Source organism: Musa acuminata, chromosome BXJ2-4 (genome assembly GCF_036884655.1).
Source record: "Musa acuminata AAA Group cultivar baxijiao chromosome BXJ2-4, Cavendish_Baxijiao_AAA, whole genome shotgun sequence".
Lineage (NCBI taxonomy): Eukaryota > Viridiplantae > Streptophyta > Magnoliopsida > Zingiberales > Musaceae > Musa > Musa acuminata.
The window spans coordinates 7,670,261-7,684,187 of NC_088341.1; the positions used below are offsets into that span (position 1 = coordinate 7,670,261).

Genomic DNA, 13,927 nt, shown 5'->3' on the forward strand with positions numbered 1-13,927 from the left:
TGGGTTGGCCGTCACCCGACCCCCGGGTGGGGGTGACGGGACCTGAGGCGAAGCGGGGAGCTCCCGAGGCGATGTGGGAGCCTGAATGGGTGGCTCTTGTTGCCGCAGTGGTTGGACAACCGGGGAGCGCAGTGGACGAGAAACAAGGGGAATAATGGATTGCACCATACCGGTCAGAGTTCGGACTTAATGGGTGAGGTCATGGAAGGCCTCAGATGACACGAGCGATGGGTCGGCGGGGGCGCCGTCGGGCGGCGACAGGCCCGGATCGTTGAATATTCGCCAATAGCGCTCTGAGGTCGTGGCGGGGTGCTCGTCACGAGGTTCTCCCCGCGGGGGGTGTTCCCCCGGAGCTCCGATCGGGTGTGAGCCCCCAGCTGCGGGTTCGTCTGAGCCGATCCGATGATCCCTCGACATTCGACCCTCATTCTAGCGCAAAAAATGTTAGTGTAAACAACTTTAAGCCGTGGCCTCGGGCCCGACGCGGCTTGGTTCGGGTCTGGATGATGGGGGATCTCCCTGAGACGTTTCTCGAGACTACTGAGGTGGCCGATTGCGTTGGTCCGATCGGGACGTGGTCGTTGTTTCCTCCGGGAAGGGACTCCTTACCTGGGTGTTTAGTGGGTCGTACCTACACAAAGGTCGGGTCGAGGAGCTCGGCCCGAGCCCTCCGACGATCAAGTTTGTGGATGGTCAAAGGGGGTTTCTTTAGCTCTCCTCCTCCTCTGCTCATTCAGAGCATGAGGGTTTTTATATTAAGAATTACCGTTGCATGATGTGCCTGCCCGCAGGGAGCAGGATCGTACTTCTGGTAGCGTCTGACGTTGCCGATGACATGGCGTGAGGGATCGAGCCTAAGCAGGGTATTATTGTGCATTGGTAGGCGTTCCAGTTTGCTTTGATCGGGTGTCTCATCGGGTCAATAGAGGCGTGAGGCATCATCTGCGACAGGTGATGTCACGCGAGTCTTGTCGCAATTATTACCCTCATCAACTCCCACGTAAGAAACATGTCATGATCCTTTTAGTGGGTCTACCCAATGAATTTCCAAACCATATAATATAATTCCTTTGGAAGATACAAGAAATATTTTACCTAATCCTGTTTTGACACATGCTAATATCACAAAGGATGGCCTCAGTTCATAATTGAGCCGGGTAGATATCGATCTGATATAATACATTAAAAAAATATTTTATCCATATCGTATAATCATTAAAATTTATCAGGTCATAATAATTAAAATCAATAATTATTTTTTAAGATTTTTTTTTGTTTTGGGATTGACTAAGCATTAAAGGGTTTATGAACTAGAATTAATTTTTTTTTGAACTTTGAGGATAACTTTAGCGTCACAATAAGACTGCTCGTTTATAATTTAAATGCACACCAAAGGAAGCTTTGTGTTAAAATTATTTTTAATTATATAAAAACTTATATTCAATAAAAAATAATTTTTTCGAATTTAATTTTTGGGAAAAAATAAATTTTAAATATAATATTATCGTCTCTATTTGATATGCGTAGAAAATTTCTTATTTCTTCCAGAACATTCGCCACCACTCTACCACGTCATCCTTCCTGCCCCGTCACTCTTCTACGCGAAACGTTCGTGATGCGCTTTACCCCAAGAGAAAGGGGCCGAACGTTTCTTCTCCGGATTCCCCAAACCCTAACGATCGACCGCAGAGAGCAATTCCACAGTACCCGTTCCCGACTCCTCCTCCGCCGCCGCCGCCATGAACGCCTTCCGATTAGCTGGCGACATGTCGCACCTCGTCAGCGTCCTCGTCCTCCTCCTGAAGATCTACGCCACCAAATCTTGCTCAGGTTCTCCCCTCCCCGGAACCCCGCCCCTCCCCCGAATCACCGCCGGTCCCTTGTGGAATCTCAATTTCTGGGCGTTTCGTGGTGCCAGGGATCTCGCTCAAGACGCAGGAGCTGTACGCCCTGGTGTTCCTGACCCGCTACCTAGATCTCTTCATCTACGTCGTCTCAGTGTACAACACCTTGATGAAGATCGTGTTCATCGCCAGCTCTCTCGCCATTGTTTGGTACATGAGGTCTCACCCCTTGGTGCGGCGGACGTACGATAAGGATCAGGATACGTTTCGGCATTATACCCTCATCGGTGGAAGCCTTCTTCTCGCGCTCTTTTTCCATGACAAGTTTACGATCCGCGAGGTATTGTTAGGCGATCATTAATTCGATTTAACTCGCCTCATACTATTGTTTCCATTCGGTCGAATGGCTACATCTTTTTCTGAAATCGTCGCATTTTTATATTAATTAAATAGGAATAATTGGAACTGCCTTTGACAGTTTGCGAATGCCAATTTCTTTATTGTTACTTGTCAACATACTTTTCCCGTTTAGTTTTCTGTAGCTGTATCTTGATGCAATACAATATGAGTGTCAACAATATCCACTAATGTTCTGTGTAAACTGCTGAACCTGTTTGATTGTGGAAATTCGTGGATGCCTACCAAGTGGGGAATATTATGATTTTGTTATTTTAAAAGGGCCTTTTGAGTATTTGGAAATGCAATTTTTATTCCAGCAAAGGAATGATAAGTCAACTTAGTTGCATGTTAAGCTTTAGACATTCCGCTCCGGCACAAGAGCAATATTTTCAATTATGCACATATTTGGATGCTCTACTCGCAGGTCAGTAATCTGCACTTAAGATATAGACAAGAAACATCAGCGAGAGTACATCAAATCTCTACTAAATGATAGGATAAGTTATTGATCATGATCTGATGGTGAATTTTAAAGTTGCTGATTCATCTCCTGTTATTCAGTTCCTTTGGTCTTGGCATTTCATTCATTTTCTTGCTATGTTTAACACATTTAAAGCTCGTTTATTATTCTCATTGGCTGTTTTATCCGAATTAATTACAATGTTTTTAGGGAAAGAAAATGCTCAAAGCTTTCATGTTTTTATACTTCTAATTTATATATTACTTTTAGAGTGTTTTTTTTCTCATATTTTCTACTTTAGAACCATGACTATTCTCCAATGTGTTCACTTGAATGTTCTTTTATAACAGAATCATGACACAGCAGTCATGACCAAAAGATAATAATGTTTGGTCCACAATCTTTATAATGGAAATCTTGAAATGGTATTCTTGGATATGGTAATTATATGACCTCAGAGTTGCAGATGGACTCAACAGTTTCATCTGCAACAGACATTGCATTCTCTATCTTGCCTTCTCTACTTCATTGTCAAATTTCGATGACACAAATTACTCTTGCATTGTGCTGTAGTTTATGGGATATGGTAGTGCATGGATCTGGTTGTTTTTGAGCATCTGGATCTGCCCACCCTCCTTAAACCAGGTTCAAGTAACTTTTAATTGATTTTGTGATGGATACGCAAAGGGAGGTGCATCCAAATTGGATCCAGATAACTATATATATATAGTAGGATATGGGTTCAGGTCCCCTACCAAATGACTTTCCTTATATAGGTAGTAATGACATCAGGATAGATATGTATTGAGGTCTACCTTACTTATTGGATTCAGGTATCCTTTAATGGGTTTTTTTGGGAAAAACAGGTGTCAGAGGGGTAGATATAGAACCCATTTTTTCATATGGTAACATATTCTCACATATAGCATCACAGTGAGAGGCTGGAAGCTACAATTTTGTCAACTATTTAGTCATAATATGCAAAAAAGAAATCTTTCTGGGGCCTGATACATATAAAGGATTTGCCAGAAATGAATCCACTGAAAAATGTTTAAAGCATCCCTAAAAATGAAATTAGAAAATTTGGATCATATTTTAGTTCTATTTCATTTTGTGCAAATTTTTTTTCTGAACTTGAGGAACTCAAGCATGTAATTCATGCTTATCAAGCCATACATTTTGAGTATCAGGTTAGTTTGTGTTATGCTTAATTATGTACTAAATGAGATTTGCTTATATGAGGTGACGGTAAGTGTGAAAATAAGTCACATTGGTGTATTTGAAATTCTGCATTTGATATGATGCTGGTTTTGTAGAGAATAATATACGGGCATACTTTTTTTAGCAAAGGGTAAATGGCAAAAGTGGGATTTGAACCCAAGACCTTGCATTAAACTGTCAAAGTCTTCACCAACTAGGTTAGCCGACATCTTCTATATGGGCATACTTGCTTATTAATGTAATGAGCTAGGTCTTTAATACTGTAACCCATTTGGATAATTCCATCCAGGACATCTAGGTTCCTTGTACCTCATTTTATCTACCAGTTCATCATCTTTGGATAATTTACATATAAGGTGAAATATTGTTGAATCATGATGGACAATCAATTGCCATAATCATAAAATCTCAATTTGAATCTTGGTGGTCAGTTTTATTGATCTTAACTAATATTTAAACAATTGCAGTTTTAGCCCATACAATTTGCAGTTTGCGCTTATAATAAGAAGAAAGGAATTGATATACTATACTGACCTCTCATTAATGAATTGATAGATTATACTGAATTCTCATTATAGAACTTACTATTATTGGTGGCCTCATTGTTACAAAAGCTAACTATGATGATAGATCTATCTTGATATTCAGTTGTGGTTGTTGGGTTGATTATGACTGGAAACACTAGTCAAGTTGTTGTAGAAGCACATGGAATGGTGGAAGAGAAGGAAAAGGCTGGGAAGATTAGAAACTAGGTAGAAAAATAGAAAAAAATCTCAATAAGAGGGAATTTAGAGGCTTGAAGCGTTCTCAATTTCAAACCTAAATTGTATTATGATGCAATTCATGCAACCAATAGTCTAATTTTTATAATCCTGTGACCTGCCAATAGTTGACTTGTGCTAGCTTGCCCCAGTCCCTTGAAGAATAGTCAACATTGATGACCACTTCTCCACGTATTCTAGCTGCCTTCTCTCCTAGGACAGTGAGTATGTTCAGGAGTTAGGATTCTTGATGGTCCAAAACAGCTGTATAGGAATTAAAAGACCAACTTACCACTTACTCTTTCACAGCTTTCAAATTTTATCCAACCATTTGAAAAGGATCCAAATTTTTGTTCTTACACTTCACGCACAGAAATTGGAAAAGGGAAAATGTTCTCCTTTTCATTACTTATAATCCAAACAGTTTCTGTTTTAAATTAACTTTGTGCTATGTTTCTTAGTTGGACATATTTTTCTTTAACTTACATCATCGGTGGTCCATTTGCAGGTATTATGGGCATTTTCGATATTTTTAGAAGCAGTTGCAATTCTTCCTCAATTGATTTTGCTTCAGAGAAGCAGAAATGTGGACAACCTGACCAGCCAATATGTCCTCTTCCTTGGGTATTAGAGCTAATATGCTTACCTTGATTTATGCTTGAATAAGTTCTTGTCTTTTCCGTCTTTCTTCATAGCAGAAAATAGGTTATGTATAACTTGACAGCTTTGAACTCTCATGAACAAGAGAATATGCATAAGTTTCTATTGACTTTTTGGTGTATGAAGTGCTTCCTCTGAGATTTGTGGAGAGTTTTAGTGCATTCTTTTGTTTTGAAAATTCATATTAGATCCGAGTCTTTAGCTTTTGGTGATCAAAGAAAGCATCAGTCAGAAGCGGCCGGAATGATATTCATTTTTAACATTCTTTAGGTCTACATTTTTATGGCCTAATTTATTTTATCATTTTGTGATATGCTTGAAATAAGTTCTAGACTTGGATGACTTTGAAATCTTGACTTTGTTCTTCTTTGTTCAGTAGTTTGTGAAGAACTTACCTATGATTGATATCATGTACAACTTGTTAGGTGTGTGCATATGTGGCAGATGCTTTTGCACTTTGTCTTTTATAAATTCAAGAAATTTACTATTGACTGTGAAGTGCAAATGTCTGATTGTGCTTCTAAATTATTTACACTGATCCAAACGTCAACAATGTGGGACCTAAGTCATATAACATATGCATGTCTGTGTGTGTCTGCCCCGTATTAATCTCATTGTTAATGTTCCCTTCTTCCAAATTTTTTGCAAAATGATTCTCAATCTTTTATTCCTTATCTTCCGCTAGTCAAGTGTCTCCAAAAAATTACATTATAAGAAGTTGAATTATATAATTACAGCTTACTTCTATTGAGGTACATATGAAGGTATAGACATATTATAATATTGATCTGTTTACTAATGATTTTTCACGGAAAGTACTCTCTGCATGCACACCTGGTCTTGGATTGTTAGTTATAAGATTTGATCGGGGATCAACCAAGTTAGTGAGACAAATACTTGTTTGACTGTCAGGTACCCGCGTAAAGTGTGCCTTCTATGAGGTAATTCATTTTCGGTGTCCGAATTGATGCGGATACCTTTTATTGCTAAGCAACTTAGGCATCTATTCTTAAGCTTCCTTTTATGACCTTAGGTACCGATTATGTCAAACGCATCTTATTAAGATAATGGCAACAACTGCAGTCTACAGAGAAGTGGCACATATTATAGCTCACATCATCAAAATGTCTCCATTGTACGATTTGAATTTACTTGATCAGGAGTTCTTGTTATTTTTAATGAACCATCTTGATGGCTGTAACTTGTATTCTGCTAATTCATTTCTTCTCTATTTTTTAGCGTTAATAAGACATTCTAGGGCATGGACTCCATACATTAGCCTTAGTGTCATTTTTGACGTGTGTTCTCAAGTAATTCCAACCCATACATGATTTAATCTCTTTTCTTCAAGTGACCTTCGGAAACTGGCAGAGAAGGATTATATGTATGCAAAATATTTGGGTCAATGCTGGTTAGTTGTGGTTATTTTGTATACAAACTCAATTTCTCAATATAATTTATGTATTTTTTCTAATACATGATCCTCTAGGGCCTTCTGGCCATTGATTTTGTTGGACCATCTTAATAACCAATTTGCATGAAGTTAATTCCAGGCCTTGGCAATCTTGAAGATATGTTTTTCTGTCTTCGTGTACCACTGGAAAATAAGCAACTTCAACACATCATGTTAGCAATTTTTATCTGTATCTATCCTCCATTGTTTGCTATGCCCTAGTTCAACCTATTTGGTATTCCTGACAAGATTTAGAATGAAGTAATGTTCTTGTTCCTCAGGGCTTATCGTGCATTTTACATTCTCAACTGGATTTATCGCTTTGTCACAGAAGACCATTACAGCGCATGGATATGTAAGATAGTTTTGTATATCCTCTGCATAAGCAGAATTTTCATTTTCTCTAAACCATTCTTTCTTGCAGCCTGGATCGCCGGTGTTGTTCAAACAGCCCTTTATGCTGATTTCTTTTACTACTACTTCATCAGGTAGGAAGCCAACTGAATGCCAATAACTAAGTACCATATACACCACAAAATTGATGCAAACAGTTACTTATTTTGATGGTGTTGGATTTGCAGCTGGAAAAACAATGCAAAGCTTCAACTCCCGGCTTGAATTAAATGTGAAAGCCAAGCGGCTGCAAGACGGTAAATATCTGAGATGGGAGGACTAGTAGGTACTTTGAGCTGGAATATCTGTTGTCATCAGATGGCAACAAATTTTGGGCCATGATCCATTACCATACTCTATGCTGATGGTGTTAGAGATTTCAGGAGTCTGGGTTGTCACATTGTTCGTTCGTTTGTTGTTTGCAGCATGTCATTCCAAAATCTAACATATCACATTGTGACTGGAAACTTGAGCAATCTCTGTGCCTCATTCAATCACATTTATGTTGAGAACATGGGGTGTAATCACGAGTGTTATCACAGCATCTGATAACAAATTGACATTTCCTGAACATTTATAGTTCCTTCTAATGACACCGAGGAAAATCCATACAGTGAGTATATTTTCGTTATCGTCCCCGTGGTTTCTGAATGTGTCCCGGAAAATCCATACAGTGAGTATATTCACTCACTGATCAGAGAATAAATTATTCGACTCCGATGCACAGGCATGCTGGTCGCCAAGATCTGAATGTTTCACCGAGCCATTCAAGTCTTATGGACTAAATCAAAGTGGCAATATTGCTACGTTTATTTCTAGTCTTGCACTCTGCTCATTTCTTGTTCAAATTGGCTGACAAGAAGCGTCTTCTAAACTTGTCCTTAAAAGAAGCAACGAAAAGCACATTAACAACCATTGCAACCGTCCTCCGAGAGCAGCTGAACTCGATCCTTCTCATGCATTCTCATATATTTCTCTTTGTTTAAACAAGTCTGTATAAATACTGTATAAACCGTCCTCTTCAAGAAATACTGCGGCCTTCCCTTCAAAGATAATAACAGGAACCACCTTCTTCATCTGTCTCTAATTCTAGAACAATCATCTTTGAGCCCTCCGCTTCGCAGTTATTCTCCCCTTTTGCTCTATCACTACTTGGCAAATGACCGTAAACTGACTTAGTTTCATAATGAATTTGTGCACAGTCAAGCGGACCACACACTGCATAAACATTAATCATGATTTCCGTGGCATTACCGGATAACAAAACAATACACGACCAATAGAATATAGAGTGTAAAACAATAAATGGATCGCATTGATAGAATGTTAATGAGTACATGCCACACAAAATTGGACAAGAAACCAATTTGAGAAGACAAATAATGTTGGTCTCTTGTAAAGACCCTAAACAAGAAAAGCAAAAGAAACTACCTAATCAAATTGAAACAAGCAGTTTCCTCCCTTGTAGAAAAAGAGTCTTCTAGACGCCACCACCTAGCAGATCTGATGATAGTCTTGCTGCCATAATACTGGCCAACATCAGTAATTAAGTGGAAAATTTGGGGCTCTACTGCTTTAATACAGAAGTCTAGACCGAATGCGATCACCGATAAGCTTCTCAGTTAGAAAGGACCTTTTTGTTTGGCTCAAAGACATACTTGATGATAGAATCTTTTATCGAGAGCAACTCTGGAAACTCTCTCTTCAACTTTGAAGCATCCATCTCATTGTTGCTTCGAGGTGCAACTATGACTTTGGCCTGTTCCTCCAATGTAAAGTTAGTCCATTTAAAGCTGGGGTCAATGTAGCTCTTGTACATCTCTAGGATCTCGTTGTGGCTCACCACGCCAGGATTGGTGAAGTTCCATATGCCCCTGCAGCTTCTTTTTGCCATCTCAATTGATATGGGCAGAAGTTCATCTAAAACTGTCATGCTATTTGGTATGTTCACGACTTTGTTGTAGCGACTGATTTTTGTGATGAAGTTGCGAGGATTGCTCAGATCAGAAGATATTGGCATTCTAACTCTAAGAGTGCAGACATTGTCAAATTCTTTGAGCAGCTCTTCAACCTGCATTATGGACCAAAGAAAAACTCATTCATTAGATTTTACACAACAGAAGATATGGTCTAAGCAAAATTTAGCAAGCCAGAAGTCACCATTGCTTTAGTCTTCGAATAGAAGGAACCGGTAAAGTTTGGTTTGTCTTCCTCCTTGTATCCGATGCCTGATCCTTCAGGGTGTCGAGCATCATACTCAAAAATACAACCAGTAGCATAATTCATCAGCAACAGGCCGTTCTCCCTACAAACATCTGCAAGAGTCAAAGTTCCCACGACATTTGTGCGAATCGTCTCCTGCTTGTGAGATTCACACCAGTCAACATTAGGCCTACCGGTGACACCAGCGGCATTAAAAACATGAGATGGCTTCACATTCTGAATATCCCGTATGAGTTGGGAACGTTCTTCCAAACGCCCTCTTCCATACTCATACGGTATATCCTGCTTCTCGCATAACTTGCCGAGAAGGCCCCCAATCCATCCAGTTCTACCATATATCAAGAACTTCAAATGTGGTTTCTTCAGGGAGGTCCTTATTGAAGGAACCACCATCCCGTTCTGATTACTAGTGCTCATTTCCTGATAAACCATGTCCTTGGTTTCTTCAGATCCATCGATATGCCTTTCGATACCGGGCATCATCAACATCCGTGGATGAGGTAACAGCGCACCTGAAACATCCCCCCACCAGTCGGGGTTGTTCATGTACCATTCCATCGTCTTCTTCAGTCCCTCCTCCCATATGGTCTTCTCTGACCATCCAAGGTTCTTAAGCTTCTGATCATCCAAGAAGTACCTCTGGTCATTGAAGGGCCTGTTCTCCACAAACTTGATGACGGTGTCCGTATCTAATGAGAAAAGCTTACAGATATCCACTGCCACATCAATCACCCTCCTTTCTTTCTTTGTCCCAATGTTATAAACATGCCCAACTTCTCCTTTGTGAAGGACAACCTCGTAAGCCTCTGCAACATCCTCGCAGTACAGATAGCTTCGAACATTAGAGCCATCACCATGAATCGGCAGAGGCTGCCCTCTCATAGCCAAAAGGATAAACTTTGGAATCAGCTTTTCCGGGAACTGGTTGGGGCCATACACGTTGTTTCCACGGGTTGTAATCACAGGCAAGCCATATGACCTTCCATAGGCCATAACAAGCATCTCAGCCCCAGCTTTGGTTGCAGAGTACGGGTTGGTCGGCAGCAGCTGAGACGCCTCATGGTTGCCCACCACGGCATCCTCATCGGTCTCCCCGTAGACCTCATCGGTGCTAACATGGATGAACCTTCTGACTTGACCAGTGACCTTGCAGGCCTCGAGGAGGACGTGAGTGCCATAGATGTTGTTCGTGGTGAACTCGAAGGAGTTGCCGAAAGAGTTGTCGACATGGGTCTGGGCGGCGAAATGCATGATGGTGTCGATGGACTCGGTGATCAGGAGGTAGTTGACGAGGTCGGCGCTGCCGATGTCGCCCTTCACGAACCTGAAGTTGGGGCAGGAACGCGAGGGGTTGAGGTTCTTCAGGTTGGAGCAGTAGTCAAGCTTGTCGAGGACCACGATCTTGTACTTGGGGTAGTTCCGGACGAGGCGGTTCGCGACATGGGAGGCGATGAAACCTGCCGCCCCGGTAATGAGGATGTTCTTGGGCTCGTATGTCGCCATCCACACAACAAACTCTGCTCAAAGAAGATCGCATTTTGCAGATACAAGTCAGATCCAAGATCTCACAGAAGAGAAAGATTACACGTACAGTGAGATCACAAAAGCAGTCATTTTTATCCAATTCGGCGTTTCAGTTCAATCGCTCCTCTTCAAGATTGCGAAGAACAAGACACCGCCAACAACAAAGAACGAAAGGCACTCAATAGATCTCCAACGAAACTAACCGAGACGAGATTTTTAAGCTACAGCTCGACGGAACACGAAGGAAACCATCGGGAAAGTGCATGTCATTGATCGATCAGGCAATTCATCAAACAAAAAGCACTATAACCGAATCCGATCCGGATTCCTCGTTCTTCACGAAACCCACGAAACCAAACCGAGATCTGAGCAGAAAACAAAGCCTTATCCAGAAGAAGGGGGAAAAAACGCACCTTTGCAGAAGAACAGAGCGGAGAATTGGAAGCTTCCTTGCACGGACAAGAATATGAAGCTGAGAGAGAGAGAGAGGAGGGAGAGAGAGAGAGAGAGAGAAAGAGAGGAAAGAGTGAGTTCTAATTAAGATAAAGAAAGATTATTTTCATCGTTAAAAAGGGGAAGGGAGACTAATTAATGAGGGGTTAAGAAGTAACGGAGAGATTGGAGGAGGTGACGGAGGGACGGGAGAATCCAGCGATTTCGTGCGAGACACGCGTGACGTTGACCGCATGGTCCACGGAGTCTACGGCTCTCTTGTTGGGCCGCGGCCCGCTTTCCATGTTCCACAGGCACATTTAACCACTCATATATAACTATCCTTCACCCAAATAAAAGGCATATATATATATATATATATATATATATATATATATAACATAAAATTTCGAAAAAAGACTTATTTTTTAAAAAAATTCCCTCTACTTTTAAAATTTTCAAAAGAATACTGATATTTTGAAAAGATCATTTTATTTATTCTTTCATCGAACCCGTTACAAACCATAACCCTCGCTCATGTGTCTACCATCAGTCCTAGCCCCTATTTATTTGTAACTCTCACATGAGGGCTTATCATCGATCATAACCCCTCTTAATTACACAGGTCCACTCTTTTTGCTTGCAACCCTCATGTGAGGACTGATGACCTCGCTTTGTCGTAAGCTGTTGGGTTCTGATAAAGGCAACAACAAAGACGATGGCTAATAGGCTGGGCTAGACGAATGTGAGACCAATGGGTCAATCGACAAAAAGGGTAAAATGATTATTTAATTTTTTTTAAATTTTTTTAAGTAAGGATCAGAAATTTTAAAAAATATTTTTTTAAAAAAATTCATATATATATATATATATATATATATATATATATATATATATATATATATATATATATATATATATATATATATACACATACATGTATATTATATATATTTTGTTGATATGTTGCACGATGCATATTAACTCTACTTTTTTCCTGTGATTAAAAGAGGACACACGATCGATTACAGCCCTCCACTATAGAAGCTTAAATCTGTACTATACTGTGATCGCAAAGTTAAAAAGGAGAAAAAGGAAAGGACAAAAAGGAAGATGATAGCCCTAGCCAACTTCTCTTCGATCACCATGAAAACTTCAGTTCCAAGAAGGGGAGAAGAATGAGAAGACGACATCGCAACTAAACGAAACAGAGGAAAGGCTCAGAAAGAACGTAGCGATTGCGTTGTAAAATCATAGGCCATATTGGCTCATTATCAGTCGAAGATCTTTTATCATGGCTTTTCTCATTCAAAGTCTTAAAGCAAACAATTACAAGTCAGGCAAGAGAGGATGAGGGGTAGAACACAGAGAGTGCATCGCTCTTGGGGGTGCAGTCTCCTGAGACAACCCCTCTATATAAACTAAGAGCAGAGAAACCCTAAATGTATCGTAATTGGGTTCTAAATGAACTTTATTAGACCTGACAACTAAAAATACCATGCAAACGCCCCCGTCACCCCTCCCCCCCAAAAAAAAGCTATTGAAGAAGTAGATAAAAGAGCAACAAATCATGTGGAAAGGGATAGATGTATAATCCTTTATCAAATAATAATAATAAAGGATTATTAATGTAAGATCAAATCAAATAAAAAATAATTAAACTTTTTAATAAAAAATTATATTAAACTTAAGAAAAAAACTTACAGAGATTTTGAACTACCTTAGCCCTATAGGCTTGAATACTTTTGGACTTGAATGAATTTACAATATGCAGATGTCATTTATTTATAGGTGTGAAGTATAATTTAAATAAAAAATTTCTTGTTCCAATTAATTTATTTAATTAACTTATTTAAAAAAAATAAGATAATAATTTAAGATCTTCCAAAAGATATACTTTAACTTTTAACACTCCCCCTTATAGTATATTTTTAGAGATAAGTCTCATTTTATTTGAAAATCTTTAAATAATATTTTGAAAAAAGATTTGATAAAGATATATGCGATATCATCTTTACTTTTGATCTTAATGATTCTTTGAAGCATTTTTTGAGATAAAATGATGTTCAATTTCAATATATTTGGTTCTTGCATAACAAATTAGATTCGTAGCCAATTTTAAGGTACTTTGATTATCATACTATAAAATAATTAGTTTATTAATTTAATAATAAATATCCTAGATTAAACAACTTAACCATATATATATTCCTGAGTTACAAATGAATAAAAATTTCTTATTTTTGTTAATTCTAAATCTTTTAATAATTTTTTTCATAGCTTGTTTGAGAGATAAATATTTTTTTTTTATATTCATCACTTCCATTTTGTCATTATCGATGATGGTCATATCATCCACATATAGAAGAACAATAATATGCATGCTTCCTTATTTTTTAATAAATAAGCTAGGATCTAAATAAGAAGAAAAATAATTTAAAAATATAAATTGAGTATTTTTTTCATACATGGGAGCTTGCTTTATAACCCATAGAGGATTTTCTTAAGTTTGCAAACATAATTTGATTTGAAAATAAAAGTATATCTTGGTGGTTGT

The 13,927-nt window shown here is 39.0% G+C and overlaps 2 protein-coding genes across 3 annotated transcripts; one reads left to right on the plus strand and one right to left on the minus strand.

Moving 5' to 3' along the window:
* The first annotated feature begins 1,572 nt into the window (after positions 1-1,572).
* On the plus strand, positions 1,573-7,813 carry LOC103981106 (ER lumen protein-retaining receptor A). Its single transcript, XM_009397705.3, has 6 exons — positions 1,573-1,830; positions 1,919-2,184; positions 5,194-5,309; positions 7,080-7,153; positions 7,223-7,286; positions 7,380-7,813. Exons 1-6 carry the CDS (start codon positions 1,740-1,742, stop codon positions 7,414-7,416), a joined length of 648 nt encoding a protein of 215 aa, XP_009395980.1. The 5' UTR covers positions 1,573-1,739; the 3' UTR covers positions 7,417-7,813.
* Positions 7,814-8,485: 672 nt separating this feature from the next.
* Positions 8,486-11,494, minus strand: LOC135609804 (trifunctional UDP-glucose 4,6-dehydratase/UDP-4-keto-6-deoxy-D-glucose 3,5-epimerase/UDP-4-keto-L-rhamnose-reductase RHM3-like). Of its 2 annotated transcripts, none has more exons than XM_065103471.1 (3): positions 11,352-11,494; positions 9,352-10,931; positions 8,486-9,262 (listed from the first exon to the last, which is right to left on the minus strand). In XM_065103471.1, exons 2-3 carry the CDS (start codon positions 10,915-10,917, stop codon positions 8,810-8,812), a joined length of 2,019 nt encoding a protein of 672 aa, XP_064959543.1. In that variant the 5' UTR covers positions 10,918-10,931; positions 11,352-11,494; the 3' UTR covers positions 8,486-8,809. The 2 variants fall into 2 exon arrangements, with proteins under 2 accessions (XP_064959543.1, XP_064959544.1); XM_065103472.1 differs by lacking the exon at positions 11,352-11,494 and adding an exon at positions 11,142-11,299.
* Between the last annotated feature and the right edge of the window lie 2,433 nt (positions 11,495-13,927).

What these genes read in the sequence shown, in the direction of transcription:
- LOC135609804 (XM_065103471.1), bottom strand. Translation starts at nt 10,917, where the DNA reads ATGGCGACATACGAGCCCAAGAACATCCTCATTACCGGGGCGGCAGGT. An exon ending in ATTCGAAGACTAAAGCAATG is followed by an intron (nt 9,263 to 9,351) that starts GTGACTTCTGGC and finishes TCCATAATGCAG; the next exon opens with GTTGAAGAGCTGCTCAAAGA.
- LOC103981106 (XM_009397705.3), top strand. Translation starts at nt 1,740, where the DNA reads ATGAACGCCTTCCGATTAGCTGGCGACATGTCGCACCTCGTCAGCGTC. An exon ending in CCATTACAGCGCATGGATAT is followed by an intron (nt 7,154 to 7,222) that starts GTAAGATAGTTT and finishes TCTTTCTTGCAG; the next exon opens with CCTGGATCGCCGGTGTTGTT. An exon ending in TTTTACTACTACTTCATCAG is followed by an intron (nt 7,287 to 7,379) that starts GTAGGAAGCCAA and finishes TTGGATTTGCAG; the next exon opens with CTGGAAAAACAATGCAAAGC.